The 16,708-nt window shown below is 37.2% G+C and overlaps 2 protein-coding genes across 33 annotated transcripts in view; one reads left to right on the top strand and one right to left on the bottom strand.

The window, feature by feature from the left end:
• The window catches only part of LOC144021419 (receptor-type tyrosine-protein phosphatase delta-like), a 202,966-nt gene extending 196,657 nt beyond the window's left edge, over positions 1-6,309 (top strand). For all 30 annotated transcript variants that reach the window (XM_077525704.1, XM_077525698.1, XM_077525689.1 and 27 more), the window contains 4 exons: positions 704-829; positions 918-1,072; positions 2,244-2,379; positions 2,446-6,309. In XM_077525704.1, the coding sequence (XP_077381830.1) occupies positions 704-829; positions 918-1,072; positions 2,244-2,379; positions 2,446-2,514 (486 nt within the window). In that variant the 3' untranslated portion in view covers positions 2,515-6,309. The remainder of the gene's footprint in view (positions 1-703; positions 830-917; positions 1,073-2,243; positions 2,380-2,445) is intronic.
• Positions 6,310-9,841: 3,532 nt separating this feature from the next.
• The window catches only part of kdm4c (lysine (K)-specific demethylase 4C), a 30,105-nt gene continuing 23,238 nt past the window's right edge, over positions 9,842-16,708 (bottom strand). The window contains exons 18-22 of one of the 3 annotated variants that reach the window (XM_077523192.1): positions 15,035-15,229; positions 14,586-14,756; positions 13,114-13,233; positions 12,479-12,571; positions 9,842-10,765 (exon numbers count right to left, since the gene is read on the bottom strand). In XM_077523192.1, the coding sequence (XP_077379318.1) occupies positions 10,598-10,765; positions 12,479-12,571; positions 13,114-13,233; positions 14,586-14,756; positions 15,035-15,229 (747 nt within the window). In that variant the 3' untranslated portion in view covers positions 9,842-10,597. The remainder of the gene's footprint in view (positions 10,766-12,478; positions 12,572-13,113; positions 13,234-14,585; positions 14,757-15,034; positions 15,230-16,708) is intronic. The other 2 variants (XM_077523193.1, XM_077523194.1) reach the window with 2 other exon arrangements.

Below are 16,708 nucleotides of genomic sequence, written 5' to 3'. Positions count from 1 at the left end.
ATCTGTGCCCAGCCATGTTGTGGTTTTCATGTGTTTGTTGGGTTTTGGGTGTGTCTGTGGGTACGATCATGGGGATGGGGGGGCTTTTTCTTTCTTTTATTTTATTGCATTATGGATGTCCAGCACTTTGAGTTGCATTTTAAATGTATGAAAGGTGCTATATAAATAAAGTTGATTGATTGATTGATTGAATATGTTAATCCAAATGCTGTTATTGATTTTGAAATCTGTACAGTTTTGAAAAATAAACAATCCAATACGCTTGTATTTGTTGAGCCTTGTGGTATTTAGTAATTTGACATGCGAGACATCGGCTGTTATTTGTTTGTTTAATTGGGTAAAGATGGACTCACAAAGGAATATGTATCGGATAATGTTCAATAATAGAACTTGAATTGCCTTATTGTTGCTCTGTTTTAAACAAGAGGCATACACTTGATTTGATTTCATTGGCTCCACATTTTCCTTTTGACTCAATAATGAGAAGAAATGATGTGCGTTGTGAGGACACGACTCCTACAATAAATTTGGTTTGTGATATTGAGGAAACTATTTGATTTGTAATCAAGAAATTTAATACAGTTGAAACTGGAACTGACTAGCAAAGAGTAGCAGTGTGAGAACTATTGACAAAAAGTATACAGCAAGACAAAAGTCGATCCCTCCAAAGTGATACAGAGTTTTGTGTGTTGTGTCCACGCAGGAGAAATGTCACCAGTATTGGCCCGCGGAGCGCTCAGCTCGGTACCAGTACTTTGTGGTGGATCCCATGGCCGAGTACAACATGCCTCAATACATCCTCCGAGAATTCAAAGTCACGGACGCCAGAGTGAGTCGCGCAGTTCTAAAGCACGCGTGCGTGATGAAGCGTGTCAAAAAGTCCGAGAGGAATAAGCGATCCGCGTTCTTTCCTCCAGGATGGCCAATCACGGACGGTTCGTCAATTCCAGTTCACCGATTGGCCGGAACAAGGAGTGCCAAAGTCAGGGGAGGGATTCATTGATTTCATTGGCCAAGTGCATAAAACGAAAGAACAGTTTGGCCAGGATGGACCAATTACTGTGCACTGCAGGTAAACAAGAAAAAAAAATGTTGGTTGGTATTCTTGCAAGTATGTTCCCAGGAAATTCACTTTAGAATGCATTTGGGAGATAAATAGGGTTGTAGTAATTTCAGATTTGTCATGATATTCTTCAAATTGACTTTTGTTTATTTTAATTTTAGTTAGCTTTAATTAGTTTTTACTTTTAGAGCTAGTTTGTTTGTTTTATTAGTTATACTTTTGATAAATAAGTCATTTTAGCTTATTTTTTTTGTATTAGTATTATTATTAGTTTAATATTTTAAATATATGGACTATTTTTTATGTGCAAGATAAAAAAAAAAGTTTGTGTAATAACGTAAACAACAATTGTCAAACATCTAATCTTCCTTCTGTAGCTATGGAGGTACAGCAATATTGAAATAAATATTTTTTAAATTAACCCTAAAAGTTCATTTATGATATTGATTGACAAAGGGACATTTTGCCCATAATTATAGTTAGTTTAATAAATGTAAGATGTAGTTTTTAGTTATTTTTCATATTTTTTTAAAAGACCTTTGAGATTTTATTTCCTTAGCTAAAATGTTATTCCGTTAGTTTCTATAATAAACTTGACGTGAATATAATGGAAATATATAATTCATATTCTATTGATTTTATTGTTTAACTTGCAACACCATGTTGGTACATTTGAGACAATATTGCAAAGTCATTGGAATCATGTTTTTCTTTTCTTTTTTTTTTCTTTTTTTTTTTAAATCCCATTACCCTTCACCTTAACCGGATACTTCAGTCTCACCAGTCTTTAAGTTCAGAAGGTCAGGAGACCAGGGGAAAGGTCAAAGGAAAGACAGATGAATCAAAGTGAAATCCAGCACCAACTAAACACCACCTGCCACCCACATGGTTACAAAACCAGAATCTTACGCCAACCCCAGAAACCTCTAAATTCCAACAGATTAGGGAGATTTCAAGAGACCAGAGGAAGAACTAAAGAGAGGATGGAGGGAAGGATAGATAAAGCAGAGTGAGATCCACAGACACCAGCATCCACTGATTCAGCGGACATTGGGACGGAGAAGCAAATTCTGTTTGAATTTCACAATACGGTTTCAATTAACTATCCCAATTATCAAGTAAGTCCAGTTCATTTACAGTGCTGCAAATATTACTGAAGTGCCAACGTGTCTCTCACCAGTGCTGGAGTCGGCCGCACGGGCGTGTTCATCACGCTGAGCATCGTCTTGGAGAGGATGCGGTACGAGGGCGTGGTGGACATTTTCCAGACGGTCAAGATGCTGCGCACGCAGAGACCCGCCACCGTTCAAACAGAGGTCAGCCCTCATCCACGTCTTCTTTTTTTTTTTGCAATTCTCACCAGTGTCTTGTGCCTCCTCCAGGACCAGTACCAGTTCTGCTACCGTGCCAGTCTGGAGTACCTTGGAAGCTTTGATCACTATGCAACCTAAATGCGTCGCGGCACGTCCCACCTAATCCACTCACCCGTGGATGAACGCGCCAGGCGGCGACGTGTCTGTGAACAGAGCGCCACCAACATGCAGAGTGAAGGGGAGGGGGGAGTCCCGCGTATACCCACAAAGAGCACCTCTAACTGAGCCATAGCAACCTGCTTGACAAGGGGTCTCCACCCGCCCTTTGACCCAAACACGCCCATCGGTCAGTCTGAAGAAGCAACTCGCTCCAATACTTGATCAGAATCTACGTTTGTCTCGGTTTCCTTTCAGTCAGTGCTATTTCGCCGGCACCCGGGTTGCTTCACATTGTTCGGGTTGTGGAACTGTTCACCTCATCCACCACCAGTGTAGCATCACCAACCTTGATTGATAGAGCGTCACAGGACAGTTGATTTTTCTATCTTTAGACAAACTCCAAGGCATCCATCATATGGACGTCTCGTGGACGGACACAAAATGGGAGCACCGGAGAATTGCCAACAGGAGAGCGGAAACTCACCGAGCACACAGTGTTAAGGATACGCAGACCCGCAATGGACACCTGGAAGTGTTTTCCACCCTTTTTTTTTGTTGTTGTTGTTGTTTTTATGGAGGCAGACTTGTTTCCTATAAATGAAGAAGACATTTCAATCACACAGTCATAAAAAAATAATGCACCAGTCAAACTTAATTCGTCACGGTTTAAGACAAGGGAAATGTGAGAGGTTTAAAAAGCACCACCATCACAAACAAAATGTCAACTTGTGACTCAAAAAAAAAAGAAAAAAAAAAGTGGACTGGCTTATAACTCTACAGTCACCCATTTTGTTTTTATACTTTCGGTTCCTTGTGCATTTTTTTTATGTTAGCCAATATTTGTATTCAAAGAAATGCAATCAAAAGTTGTCTGCGTTTGCAGTTTCTCAGTAAAGTTCTATAATCACTTTCATTTGCATGAGCAAGTCAATGAAGTCTTTGCCTGCCAGATGCTTGATGGTTTCGAGTTTGGGGTTCCATTTTAGGATTAGAGCATCCAGTTTGACTCTGGATTATGTTCTATCCGATTTATGGTCAGGGATCATGTTTGAGGGTTCGTATTTCAGGTTCAAGGTTATGGATGGGTTACATTATAGACAATGGCTGGTTTGATTCGGGTTCGATTTAGGGGGCCAAAGCATACCTATTAAGTGTGCTGTCCCGTGGCAATTCTCCATTCTGCATGTAAATCGGGAGAGAGCAAGAAAGGGGGGGTTGGTATGAAAAACTATTTAAAAACGTCACCTAGATTTTAGAAAGAAGACTCGTGGAAACGCGTCGAGACGACGTTCTCACCGGAATGCTCACCACTGACTCGTGTGTCTGTCTGATTCCGTGTGCAATAAGTAGATGTATTATATATATTTTTATGTCCACTTATTTACTGCAGTCACATGCCATGATGATGATGATGAAGATAAATACTAACGATGGTGCATCACGTCCCAGACACGAGGACGTTAAACATTTGATTCCTCGCATCACGTCGCCGCCACCCCAAGTAGACAATGTCGTCGTCACGGTAACCGGGAAACGAACGGATGATTGCAACTCCCAACGAATTGTTTAAGTTTAGATTTCTAGTGCCTTATATTACACGCCTATTTTGATAAAGTTACGTTTAAGGGTTCTTGTGTATTTTATGTATGCACACTTATGTATGTTTGTGCCGTATGCGTGTGCGCGCGACAGGGAGAGCGAGATAATGTGTATAATTTAGTCATGTTCCCCTATGTGAAAATTGCAGGTGTATTCTGTTTTTCTATGGTAGGCTGGCTCATCATAGTCATCACTTCAAAAGGAATGCAGTCATATCGCTTTGAAGGAGAACAAATGAGCACAACAAAGACCCAACTGCAGTAAAGCAAATGTTTATTTCAAAAGTGTGAGCTATGAATTAAATGCGGATTTTAATTACAAATATTCTATTAGCGCATTTCCTCAAATAGTGGCCTCGTTTATTTTCCTCACGGGTGTGACCATGCGTTTTGTTTTGTGTTTAGCGGCATAAAGACCACTAATACCGTAATATAATGTGCCGCCTTTCTTCTGTGGCATTCTTAACACTATCTTCTTAACTCAAATCATCTTTACCCGTTGAAATGAGTGGAAATGCTATTAATCCATTCCAACCACCCAAAAAAACAACACGTTTGCCTTAATGAGAATCATAAAAACATAGACTAATGACAAACGTTAAATAAAAAGTAAATAAATAGTTTGTGCATCATTTAACACTGCAATTTATTGTGCTGCTCGTTCGGGTATGCCCATGTTAGCTGCCCGAGGCCGTTTAATAAAGTCTGAAAAATAATGAGGAATATTAATTTGTCATATTTCACAGACAATATATGCCTATGAGTATATCTGTCTACACTGTCTGTGTTCAGTTATCCATTGCTTATAGAGTCCTAAAACCGCAACTATCAACGCTAACTATTAGCATGGCATTAGCCGTTTCGTGTTAGCATTAAGCTAGCGGGAGCTTTCCTAGTTATTTGGATGTAAAATGTGAATTGTCTTTGTTTAATTTGATAGTAAACTTGGCATTAAACAGCTTGAAGCCTCTTTTTTTTTTTTTTTTTTTTTATGAATCATCATTCTTTGCCAAACTATGGCTTCCAGTGAAGTGAGCACAGTTGAGTTCACTGCCACCATGTAGCCTAGCACTCGTGTCTCGTTTGCGCTCATAAGTTAAAGCAAAAAAAATAGGCCAGATTCAATCTCAAGGCAGTATTTTTTTTTATATAATAGTTAGTAGAATACATAATTAGCTCTCATTATCTGTTGAAACAAATTGACATGATGTATATTATTATTTGAAACCCCCATACACCTGCAAGTGAGTGAATAAACACCATCTGGCTACTATATGAGGAAATCAAAGCAGCAGAGGCAGTTTTATTGTCAAATTAAAAAAGCTAAAAGACGACCTTTGTGCATACAGGGGTAAATCCCAAAAACAAGAGTGTTCCTTGTCCTGCCCTCCTCTTTTCCATGTTGGGTCTCTTCATGACACCGTTCTGGTGCCCCCGGTGTTGTTTTTGTATGCATGGTACCACTTTGGAGATGCCCCGTTGGTCGCACCTGTAATGGGAAGACTTGCACTTTCTTGTACTATGCACTAAATCCTCGTATATCTGTTAGCCCACACCCCAAACCCTTCCAAAAAAAAAAAAAAAAAAAAAAAAAAAAAAAAAAGTTTTACTTGAACTAGCTCAACATGGACCCTGTAATACTCACGCAGTTGTGTATATGTAAATAACACCGAACACAGAGACTAATGGAAATTCTTAAATGACTAAGATGAAGAGTAAGTGAAGTATATACAGTGATATAACAAAAGATCGCACCAGAAATCACCGTTTATGGCACAGAAATACGTGCAATACATCACCTTGTGGCTTTGTTGCACCACAAATGAGTTTCACGATAAAAGTGTTCTATTTTAACCCCCCCATGTATCATGTAGATGGATAAAAACTGGAGTTTATAAATTGTATAAAAATGAAAATAATGGTGTGTTGCTTGGATCAGTCCCGTCAAACTGGTCTGTATATGTAAAGTTTTTGTTTTTGTCTCTTTTTCATTTTCTGCTCCGGGTCAACAAGTGCTTTTTATTTTTCTTACATTGGTTCTCGGAGTGTGTGCAAACCTGAGGATGGGAAAAAAATATATACACACGCGGGTCTGTATGGATTTCTGTTCTTTGTCGACACAAGTTTCATTTGTTACAAATAAACTCAAGTGAAATAAAAGACACCGAACCTGTTGTCTGGCGCTGTACTATTCATGTATATTGTTGGCCACATTTCAGTGACTTTCACATGTATTTGCAAAACAATTCCTTTAATAATTAGTTTTTAATTTTAGTAGGAAATTATGCCAAGCAAAATTCAATTTCCCCTGTGCTGCAAAGGCATTTTGGGATCGAACAGGGCATGACACGAAAGAGTTCCAAGATGAGGCCATGAACGTAGAACAACCTGCAGAGAAATGATGACTAAACACAAATACAGGCAAGCATTCAAGATGAAACCGCATCCAATCCGAAGACCAGATGTGCAGCATTGGACATCTGGTAGATGTGAATTGAAAACCTCTGGAGGAGAATCTTCACTTGCACCTTCAATAGGATTATTTTTTTCCGAGTGGAGAACTGCTCAGAGATTAGGAATGTCAAATCCGAGTTGGCCAGCAATGACTCTGATGTTATCTTCTGTGAAACGCTTCATTGTTTCCTTCCAATTGGGAGAAAGTCATATTACCTCAAGGGAATAAGATCGTGTATCAGAACGATTCAAAAGTTGGAGTCAAATGAAACGTCAGGATGACAAGCAAATTATTGCAGCGTTATCAGAAATGCAGACCGATGGGGTGTAGATGACGACAAAAACCTGAAGGCAGTGATATCCGTTTACCACTTGACCTCACGTTGACGCCGTCATCGTACAAGCACAAGCTCGTTCAAGACAAACCGTGATATACGTGTCTCCGGGCAAAATGTTGGCTACACCTTGGAATGGTCGCCAGTCAGTCGCAGGGCACAACCAGAGACAACCATTCATCAGGCTTTTTTTTTTTATTTATTTATTTTTTTAATGACTATGTATAGTAAGGGGAGTTTTTCAAAACGACCATGTATATAGTAAGGTGGGTTTTTTGTTTTTGTATTTAATGTAAACCATTTTAAAAAGATGACCATGTAAGGCATCTTAAAAAAAAAAAAAAGTATAGTAAGGCATTTTTAAAAAGGTGACCATGTATCGAGGCATCCTTTTATTAGTTAAAAAAAAAATTACCAAATGACCAAGTTTTTTTTGTTTGTTGTTTTTTTAAGCAACCTTGTATAAGTAAGGCGGGTTTTTTTGTTGTTTTTTTAAGCAACCATGTATAGTAAGTGAAGCATTTTAAAAAAGATGACCATGTATCGTAAAGGAGTTTTTTTTTTCTTAAAAAAAAAAAATTAAAAAATTAAAAAATGAATGTATAGGAAATCGACCATCAGGCATGTTTTTTTTTTTTTTTTTTTTTCCCAAAGGACCGTGTAGAGTAAGGTATTTTTAAAAAGATTACCATGTATATCATAAGGCGTCTTTAAAAAAAATAAAAAATGAAAAAAGGCGATTTTTTTTCTTTTCAATAACCATATATATTTAGTAGTTTTTTTTTTTTTTTGTTTGTTTTTTTTTAATGTGCATGAATACAGTAAGGTGTGTTGTGTTTTAAATGACAATGTAGAGTAATGCATTTTTAAAAACATGAAGGCATCTTTAAAAAAAAAAAACAAAAGAAAAGAAAAATCACCATGTATTGTAAGTAGTTCTTTTTTTTTCTTTTTAAACCATATATATTGGTAAGGCGTTCTTTTTTCAAAAACGACAATGTATATAGTAAGGTTTGTGTGTTTTTTTTTATGACCATGTATAGTAGGGTTTTTTTGTTTTTTTTTAAAACGACCATGTATAGTAAGGCATTTTTAAAAAGATAACCATGTATTTTTTATTTTTTTTTATAGTAAGGTGCTTTTTGATTTTTTTTTAAAATGACAATATACAGTAATTTTTTAAAAACATGAAGGCGTCTTTAAAAAAAAAATAAATAAATCACCATGTGTTGTAGGTGTCTTTTTTTTTTCTTTTTAAACCATGTACATTGGTAAGGCGTTCTTTTTTTTTCAAAAACGACAATGTATAGTAAGGTGTTAGGTTTTTTTTGTTGTTTTTTTAAACAACCATTTTTAAACAGATGACCATGCATCGTAAGTTTTTTTTTATTTTATTTTTTTTATGACCATGTATTGTAAGGCCTTTTTTTCCCTTTTTTTTTTTTAAACCATATATATTAGTAAAGCATTCTTTTTTTTCCCAAAACGGCCATGTTTTTTAAGGTGTTTTTGTTTTGTTTTTTAAATGACTATTTTTAAAAAGATGACCATGTATCATAAGGAGTCTTTTTTTTTTTTTTTTCCCCAAAACGACCATGTATAGTAAGGTGTTTTTTTTTTTGTTTTTTTTTTAAACAACCATGTATAGTAAGGCATTTTTTAAAAGCTGACCATCTATTTTTTTTAAAATAAAAAATAATGCATAGTAAGGCGAGTTTTTTTAAACGACCATGTAAAATAAGGTGTTTTTTTTTGTTGTTTTTTTTTTAACAACTATGTATTGTAAGGCATTTTTAAAAAGCTGACCATCTTTTTTTAAAAAAAAATTTTTTAAATAAAAAAAGAATGTATAGTATGGTGGGCGGCACGGTAGAGAGTGGTTAGCACGTCCGCCTCCCAGTTCTGAGGACTCCGGTTCGAGTCCAGGCTCCGGCCTTCCTGGGTGGAGTTTGCATGTTCTCCCCGTGCCCGCGTGGGTCTTCTCCGGGTACTCCGGTCTCCTCCCACATTCCAAAGACATGCATGGCAGGTTAATTGGGCGCTCCGAATTGTCCCTAGGTGTGCGTGTGAGTGTGGATGGTTGTTCGTCTCTGTGTCTCCTGCGATTGGCTGGCAACCAGTCCAGGGTGTCCCCCGCCTACTGCCCAGAGCCAGCTGAGATAGGCGCCAGCACCCCCGCGACCCTTGTGAGGAATAAGCAGTAAAGAAAATGGATGGATGGATGGAGGGTATAGTATGGTGAGTTTTTTTTTTTTTTTTTTTTTTTTTTTATTTAAACGACTATGTATAGTGAGGCATTTTTTTCGTTTGTTTTTTTTCCCCAAAACGACCATATATATTCAACCATGTTATTAATAATTTTATTTTCCTGTTTTCTGAGTCATGTTCCTTTCGGCCTAAACCAAATTTGTTTCTGAGAGTGTGAACCAATGCATGTTTCAAAATTTTCAAATAATTGTTTGAGTATTGGAGAACACCAGATACACAATTTATGAATTGTATAATGTATTTGCAAAAACAAACAAAATGACCTCTCAATGAGGCGTCCCCCCATATTTAACCCCGGTCACTGCTGCTTCAATGTATAGAATATATAACAAATAAAAGATCAATATCTTTTTTTTTTTTAAATAATTTCTTCACATTTTGACTTATTTTTTACTTCTAAATTATGGTCAATCTTACGGTGATGAGCTGTTTTTTCAATCACTTCATGCAGCTTCACTGATTGGTGATGTCACTGTAGTATGATGTGCAGATCTCGCTGACCCATATTGTCAACTGAATGTGTGGATTTAGATAAATCCATAAATGCTTTTGCATCCAGTCGTGAATAAATGATTAAGGGATCAAGAAAGTAAACCTGGTGTCCAGTCAAAGTTCGAAAAAAATAACAAAAAAACAAACGGCACATTCATCGTCAATTAAAAAAAACCATTTTATTTTGCTTTCCTTACAGCAGTTAGCAATAGTTCAACTATAGCAAGCACAAAAATAAATACAAATTTAAATAATTTCAACAGTGAATTGAATTCAACAGAGTAGCATTTCACGATAAATCGGGCGCCATGGCTTCCTGTCTGTCAAATACAATCACTTTTTTTTGTAAATTTCTCAATCTCAATGTGCATGTATTATTTGTCAAGATCAAATCGGAGCGGATTCATTAAAAAAATATTGAAGTGACAAACCATATGAGCAGACAGGAAGCCATGGCGGCGCAGCTAAGCGACAGTGTCAAACATGCGAGGGAAGATGGTGACGCACGAGGGAAACACTACAAGCAAGGTGCAGAATTGTTCCAAAACAAAAAAAAATTGAAATAACAAACCTCCAAAAACCTACCTTGGGCAAGCCGTTTAGGAAAACCACTTTATATTTCTCATGTAAAAAGAAAAACCTTTTTTTTTTTCCCTCCCTGACGGATGTGAAAAGACGTCTTCTAGTAACCTCTTCAATAAAGTCCAGCTGGCTAATCACAACACTCCTTCAACAATCGATGTAGAATTTACAAATTGAAGCATCTCTTTTTGTCCCCTTTGCTGCTCACAAGGAAATCCGGGAAATAGTTTACAGTCCAAAAAATAGAATCTCACACACGCGCACGCGCACGCGCACGCATGCGTCGACGGTGACCTCAGTGCATTCATTTGTCTCTGCCATGTCAGGCCCTCATCACTTTTCTTTCCCTTTGTGTTGCTCCCACGTGCTTTTGGCAGTGGCACGGAGGTCCGGCAGGGCCACGAAGTCCTTCTGGAAGCGAGAATTGGGCGTTCGCTGCCGTTTCCGCTCCCCTTGCGTGGTGAAGAAGGCGTCTTGGAAACGCATGCTGGAGGCTGTGGACTGGCAATGGCGGATATGGAAGGGAAGCTTTCATGAACCTGTCATGTCTTCAAACTAAATAATACAGTGGAACCTCTGAGGTCAAACACAGTTTGTTCAACGGCAAAAATCAAATTTTTCCAAACAGGAATGACTAAAGATGCCAAAAGTGCAATTGGCGATTACTGTGGCCAGCACAAATATGAAATGAAGCAAAGGTGGAGGTTGTTGTTGTTGTTTTTGATATTTGCTGCCTTTGTGATTACAAAACTGGATTCTACTACACGGTGATGTTGATTTTAATATGATTAATTGTTTTGTCCTTGATTCATTAGTAACTGCAACATTAAAACTTTGTATTGTGTTCAACTCGAGTGCTGTCACTCGCAATTAATCGAAAACCAATTAAAATTGCAATTATTACACTCCACAATTACAAAATCACCATAATTGTAAAAAAAAAAAAAAATACTAATTTTGAGTTTTTTAAATGTATACAACGGCAAAAAAATTTAAATTTAAAAAAATAACTAGTTTAATTTTGTTTCCTCCAAAAGGAACTTGCATAATTAGTGTTTCAAATAATTTCATTTGTCTTAATAATTTTTGTTTAAACATTATCTTTCTTTTTTTTTTTTTTAATGTAAAAAAATATATTAAAAAAAAATCAAGACAAAAAAATATTGTACCAAAAAACAAATGATAGTCCTAATCGTGATTTCAATTACCAAAATAATCCTGATCAATATTTTTGTCATAATTGAGCAGCCCTAGCTGTCACTACCCAATATATTTATTAGAACTGATTAATCTATTGATTACCAAAAGGAACTTGCATAATTATAGTGTTTCAAAGAATTTAAGTTGTCTTACCATTTTTTATGTTTAAACAATGTGTTTTCTCTCTTTTTTTTTCCAATAAAAAAAATATTTTTTTTAAAAATTAAAGGAAAAATAAATTAAATAAAAATTGTCTTGTTTTGTACCAAAAAACAAATGACTGTCCTAATGGTGATTTCAATTACCAAAACAATCGTGATTAATATTTTTGTCACAATTGAGCAGCCCGAGCTGTCACTACCCAATATATTTAGAAATGATTAATCTATTGATTATTCAATCGATTCATTCAATTTGAGTTATTTAAATTTATACATTTACACCTTTTTTTTAATTTAAAAAAAAATAGTTTAAAAAATTTTGTTTAATCCAAAAGGAACTTGCATAATTAGTGTTTCAAAGAATTTCATTTGTCTTAATAATTTTTATTTTTTTCTTAATCATTTTTACCTCAATTCATTCATTCTTTCTTTAATTTTGCATTCAAGCTTTTTTCCCCCGATTACTGTTTATTGACTTTGTATTCATGTAGTGATTCTTTTTTTTTTTTTTTTTTTTTAAAGGGGCATTAATCTTGGACTGTTACTGGTTTGGTCATTGTTTTCCAAAGGTTAAAAAAAGACGTTTAGATTATATTTTATCTTGATTAAACACAGAAGATAATCAGTCTTCTGTCTTTCATGAAATACAACAGAAATCAGTCAACAATTGCTGTTGATATGCTGAAATAGATGATTTGGACCATTTTAAATTAAGAAATGACTCGAAACGATGACTCGATTATTAAAATAGTCGTTGATTAATTTGATAATCGATTACTCGATTAATTTTGACAGCTCAATTCGACTCCATAGGCTCCACTGCATTAGGTCACAGTGCAATTGTAATACTTACAAGTCGGCGCTTCACCTTTTTGGGCAGGTCTTCGTCCAACGTATACACGTCGTCTCGTTTTGCCAACACCTGAGAGCCGTCCTCAAATTCCACCTGACGCACACACAGATCACACAAGTGGTCACCAAGTGAGAAGTGAAAAAGAAAAAATGCGAAACTATGCAGCAGTGAAAAGAAGACCTTAAACTAACTTCTTTAAAGGAATCTCGACTTATGCGAGCAAGCGAGCGAGCGAGCGCGTGCGTCACGGATGCATTAGCGCATAACTAACGTTTGACGCCCAACTGGACTAAATAAAGCTTTAAGTGGGGGGCCGCACGACTCGGAGCCTGGTGAATATTTCAGACGGTCTGAATAATGCACGTCGTCACGTCCTTCTCATCCTCGGCTCTCGCTTCCCATCAGCGCTCGCGAGCACGGCGGCGTCGGCGCTTTCATTTCGACGCTGCGGCGTCTTTGCCGTCTTTTCGCTCACACGGACGCCAACGTGTCGACGGGACGGCTGCGACGTCGAGGGAGTTCAACTCGTTCGCGGGCGCTCCCTCGACTCCGAGCCAGACACAACTTTTGCATTTGCACAGGAAGTAGGAGGAGGAAGGTAAAGTGTGTTAGTGGGTCACTTGTGCGCGTCATACCTGGCACATATAGGACACGTTGGATCCCAAATATTTGGCGCCGTAGAAGAGCCCGTCGGGCCATTTCACTTGAACGGCTTCTCCGACTTCGGGAGGACCCAAGTTGACACAGTCTCGGCTCTGAAAGTACAAACACAAGGTCATCATGAGACGATATTATCACGATATGAAGGTCACAATACGCTAATTATAACAATAATGTGGGGAGGTTGCCGATACAAAAAAGGTTACAAAAAAAGCTGAGCTGTGATTGGTGGTTACCTGAGATCTGAGCAACTGTGATGTCATTTTCACTCGACAGAAAATGGCAAAAAAAATGCCAAAAATGGCTGATACTGATGAAAACTGCTGGATTTTGCTGCTTCTTATATTCCACTAGCGCAATATTAACCAGAATATCATATTTAGGCTAGTGACTTGTGGCTAGGTTGACTTCTTTAATGAATGTTCTGATTAACTCATTCACTCGCAGCCATTTTGACATGAAGCAACCCCCTTCGCTCTGGCTGTTTTACTGAATTTTGACCCACTGAATATTCTGATCTATTGCTATAAAAACATGGAACCTACCAAAAGAAAGATTAGAGTCTCTTATTTCATCAGGGAAAAAAAAAAAAGTATATTAAGAATATAGCTCAGTGATTCATGATTCACAAACCTGTTGAAAACACTGGGGAAAAGAGCTTGTTGCAACACGGCCCTGGCTGATCTCTTATACTCTGCTGCCAACTGCCTGCCGTTTTTTTGTAAAAACAACCATTGCTTTAAGCGACCTCTTCTGGTCAGAAGCTGCGTTCTTTATGTTCTAGCATTAAATTAAAAAAAAACAAAAAAAAACGTATAAATACTTTTTGGGGCCTATGGCAATATTTAAAATAGAACGTGTTTACACATTTTGGGAACAAATGAGTTAAGAGTGTTAAAATTACTTGAAAATTGCATTTAGCGTTAATGAAGGCTTTATAACGGTGTCTGCTTGACCCTGGAACAGATTCATTCTATTTCCTGTTACTTAAATACCAACAAATTGGACATAAACATGCATTCTGGATGGACTTTCGAGGTTCATCCGTATGCGTAGAAGCCAAATTTCGACTATCTGCTAATTACATGCCCTCACAAAATTCTATGTAACTGGAGATCTTTTTTGGATGAAGTCCCATTTTCCTCCCTGTATGGAGTTTACATGTTGTCCGGGTTTTCTCCGGGTACTTCGGTTTCCTCCCGCATTCCACAAAAAAACTGCATGGTAGGTTAATGGAAGACTAATTGGTCCCTAGGTGTGTAGGTGGCAACCAGTTCAGGGTGTAACCCCGCCTACTCCCTGAAGATAGCTGGGATAGGCTCCAGCATGCCCGCAACCCTCTCAAAGATAAGCGGCTCGGATAATAGATGGATGGACAGAATCTTGTGTAGTTTCTAGAAGGAGAAGTCAATCTTCCCAATGCGGACTTAATTCAACACATCCTCACCACTATGTCCTCGGGGTAGGTATCATTGGAGAAGGAGCCATCGTCAAACATGACCTCGTAGAACATCTGGGAGGTGATCTGCGTGACCTTGGAGCTGTAGTAGCGCAGGTTCTTGTGCTTGGAGATGACCGTTTGGCCCAGTGAGATGGATGCTTGAGACGCCCGCTGTTTCTAATCGAGAAGGGAAGCAAAGAGAATTGTGAATAAAGGAACGATTATATTTATCTTGAAAAGTTCAGTTCTATAACTCTGCTATTGTGCAATTCATTTGCATTTCAGGGGTCAATACTAGGTTTCATTCAAGTTTCAGTCAACCAAAAACTTCTTACAATTTCACTCCCTTTAGTTACAATGGACACATGTCCCAATACTTTTGTCCATTTGACTCCTGTTTGTGTTGCCGCGCCCGTGCTAAACGAGCAGCAGCTAACAGCTGTCCTACAACTTACAGCCGAAGAGCTCCGCGACAGGTGTCTATGGCAGGTGATTGACACCACATACGGCCAATCGTCGGGCTCCATGACAACCCCGGCGGCGTGGCCACAGGTCACATGAAAAGAGGTGGGGCAGCGGCCACACGAGCACTGGATGCACGCACCTGCCTGCCGCTTCCCTGCCCAGCGCTTACGACAATAGATGCACTTCTGTGAACACACACAGGGCACAGCACGCCGTCAACGACAGACAGTGACTGACGGCGAGCAGCTCGTTCCGTCGGACTTAGCGTATATACCATTAAAAAAAAAAAAAGTACAAATCATGTTCAACTAGGGCTGCTCGATTATGGAAAAAATAATAATCACCATTATTTTGGCAATAATTGAAATCCAGATTATTCAAACGATTATTTTTTGGTAAAAGACAAGAAAATGTTTAAACAGTTAAAAATATTAAGACCAATTTAAAAAAAATACAAACACTCTAATTATGTAACTTCCTTTTGGACCAAACAGAATTTATACATTTAATTATTTATTCATGTTGGCAAAAACTTGAGGTTGGAGTGCCTCTTAACGATCATTTATTTTTTTTCGTACAAAACAAGAAAATGCTTACACATTTAAACATATTAAGATATTATTACAAATCATTATTAAAAAATAGAAACACTATGTAAGTTCCTTTGGGACCAAACATATATTTATGTTGGAAAATATTTGAAGTTGCAGTGCAGCATGTGTACTGTGCAGTATGATGATTTATTTATTTTTTTTGGTTTAAAAAAAAAAGTTTAAATGTAAAATATATACATATATATATATATATATATATATATTAAGATAAATAAAATTCTTTGAAACACTAATTATGCAAGTTCTTTTTCGATGAAACAAGATTTATTTTAAAATTTAAAAAAGGCACAAATGCATACATTTAAACAAACTCAAAAATTATTAATCTTTTTTTTTTTACGATTATGCTAATTATGCTGATTTTGTAATTGTGCAGTGTAATAATTGATACTGTAATTGAATTTCAATTAATTGCATAGTTCAACCTATATTTAATTGAATAGACTACAAAGACCAGATATTTAATGTTCAAACCTGTTTTGAGTGAATCATCATCAACATATAATTTTATTTTATTTATAATGCTCCAGAAATTTTCAATGAGAGGCAGGTTTGGACTGCAGGCAGGCCAATCTAGTTGCCATTGCCCCATGCTGGCTTTTGTACTTTGTGTCCCTAACAGTCCTGATGGTTGTTTTCATCTTTGGCCCAGAGGACACGACGTCCACAATTTGCAAAAACAGTGTGGACTCGTCAGACCACAGAATACGTCCACAATGCATCAGTCCATCTTAGATGAGCTTGGGCCCAGCTTTTTTTTTTTTGGAGCTTGTTGTTACTGATTACTTGCTAAAAACAACAATGTCTATCAGTTGAACATTAAATATCTTGTCTATTCAAATAAATATACGTTGAAGATGATTTGCAAATCATGGTGTTCTCTTTTGATGTTTAACAGCGTCATTGGAATTGTGTTTGTATAAATTTGATTGACAGTTAACTTGTACTTAAATTAAATTCAGTTTCCAAAAAGGCAAAATCTCCTCATTCTTATCTTCAACTCGTGTCACTGAGTCCTTGTGTTGCACCTAAACATCATCAACAGTGTGG

The sequence above is a fragment of the Festucalex cinctus genome, chromosome 6, assembly GCF_051991245.1.
Source record: "Festucalex cinctus isolate MCC-2025b chromosome 6, RoL_Fcin_1.0, whole genome shotgun sequence".
Classification (NCBI taxonomy): domain Eukaryota; kingdom Metazoa; phylum Chordata; class Actinopteri; order Syngnathiformes; family Syngnathidae; genus Festucalex; species Festucalex cinctus.
Note: the sequence above shows the minus strand (reverse complement) of the source record. Positions and strands in the feature narration are given on the sequence as shown.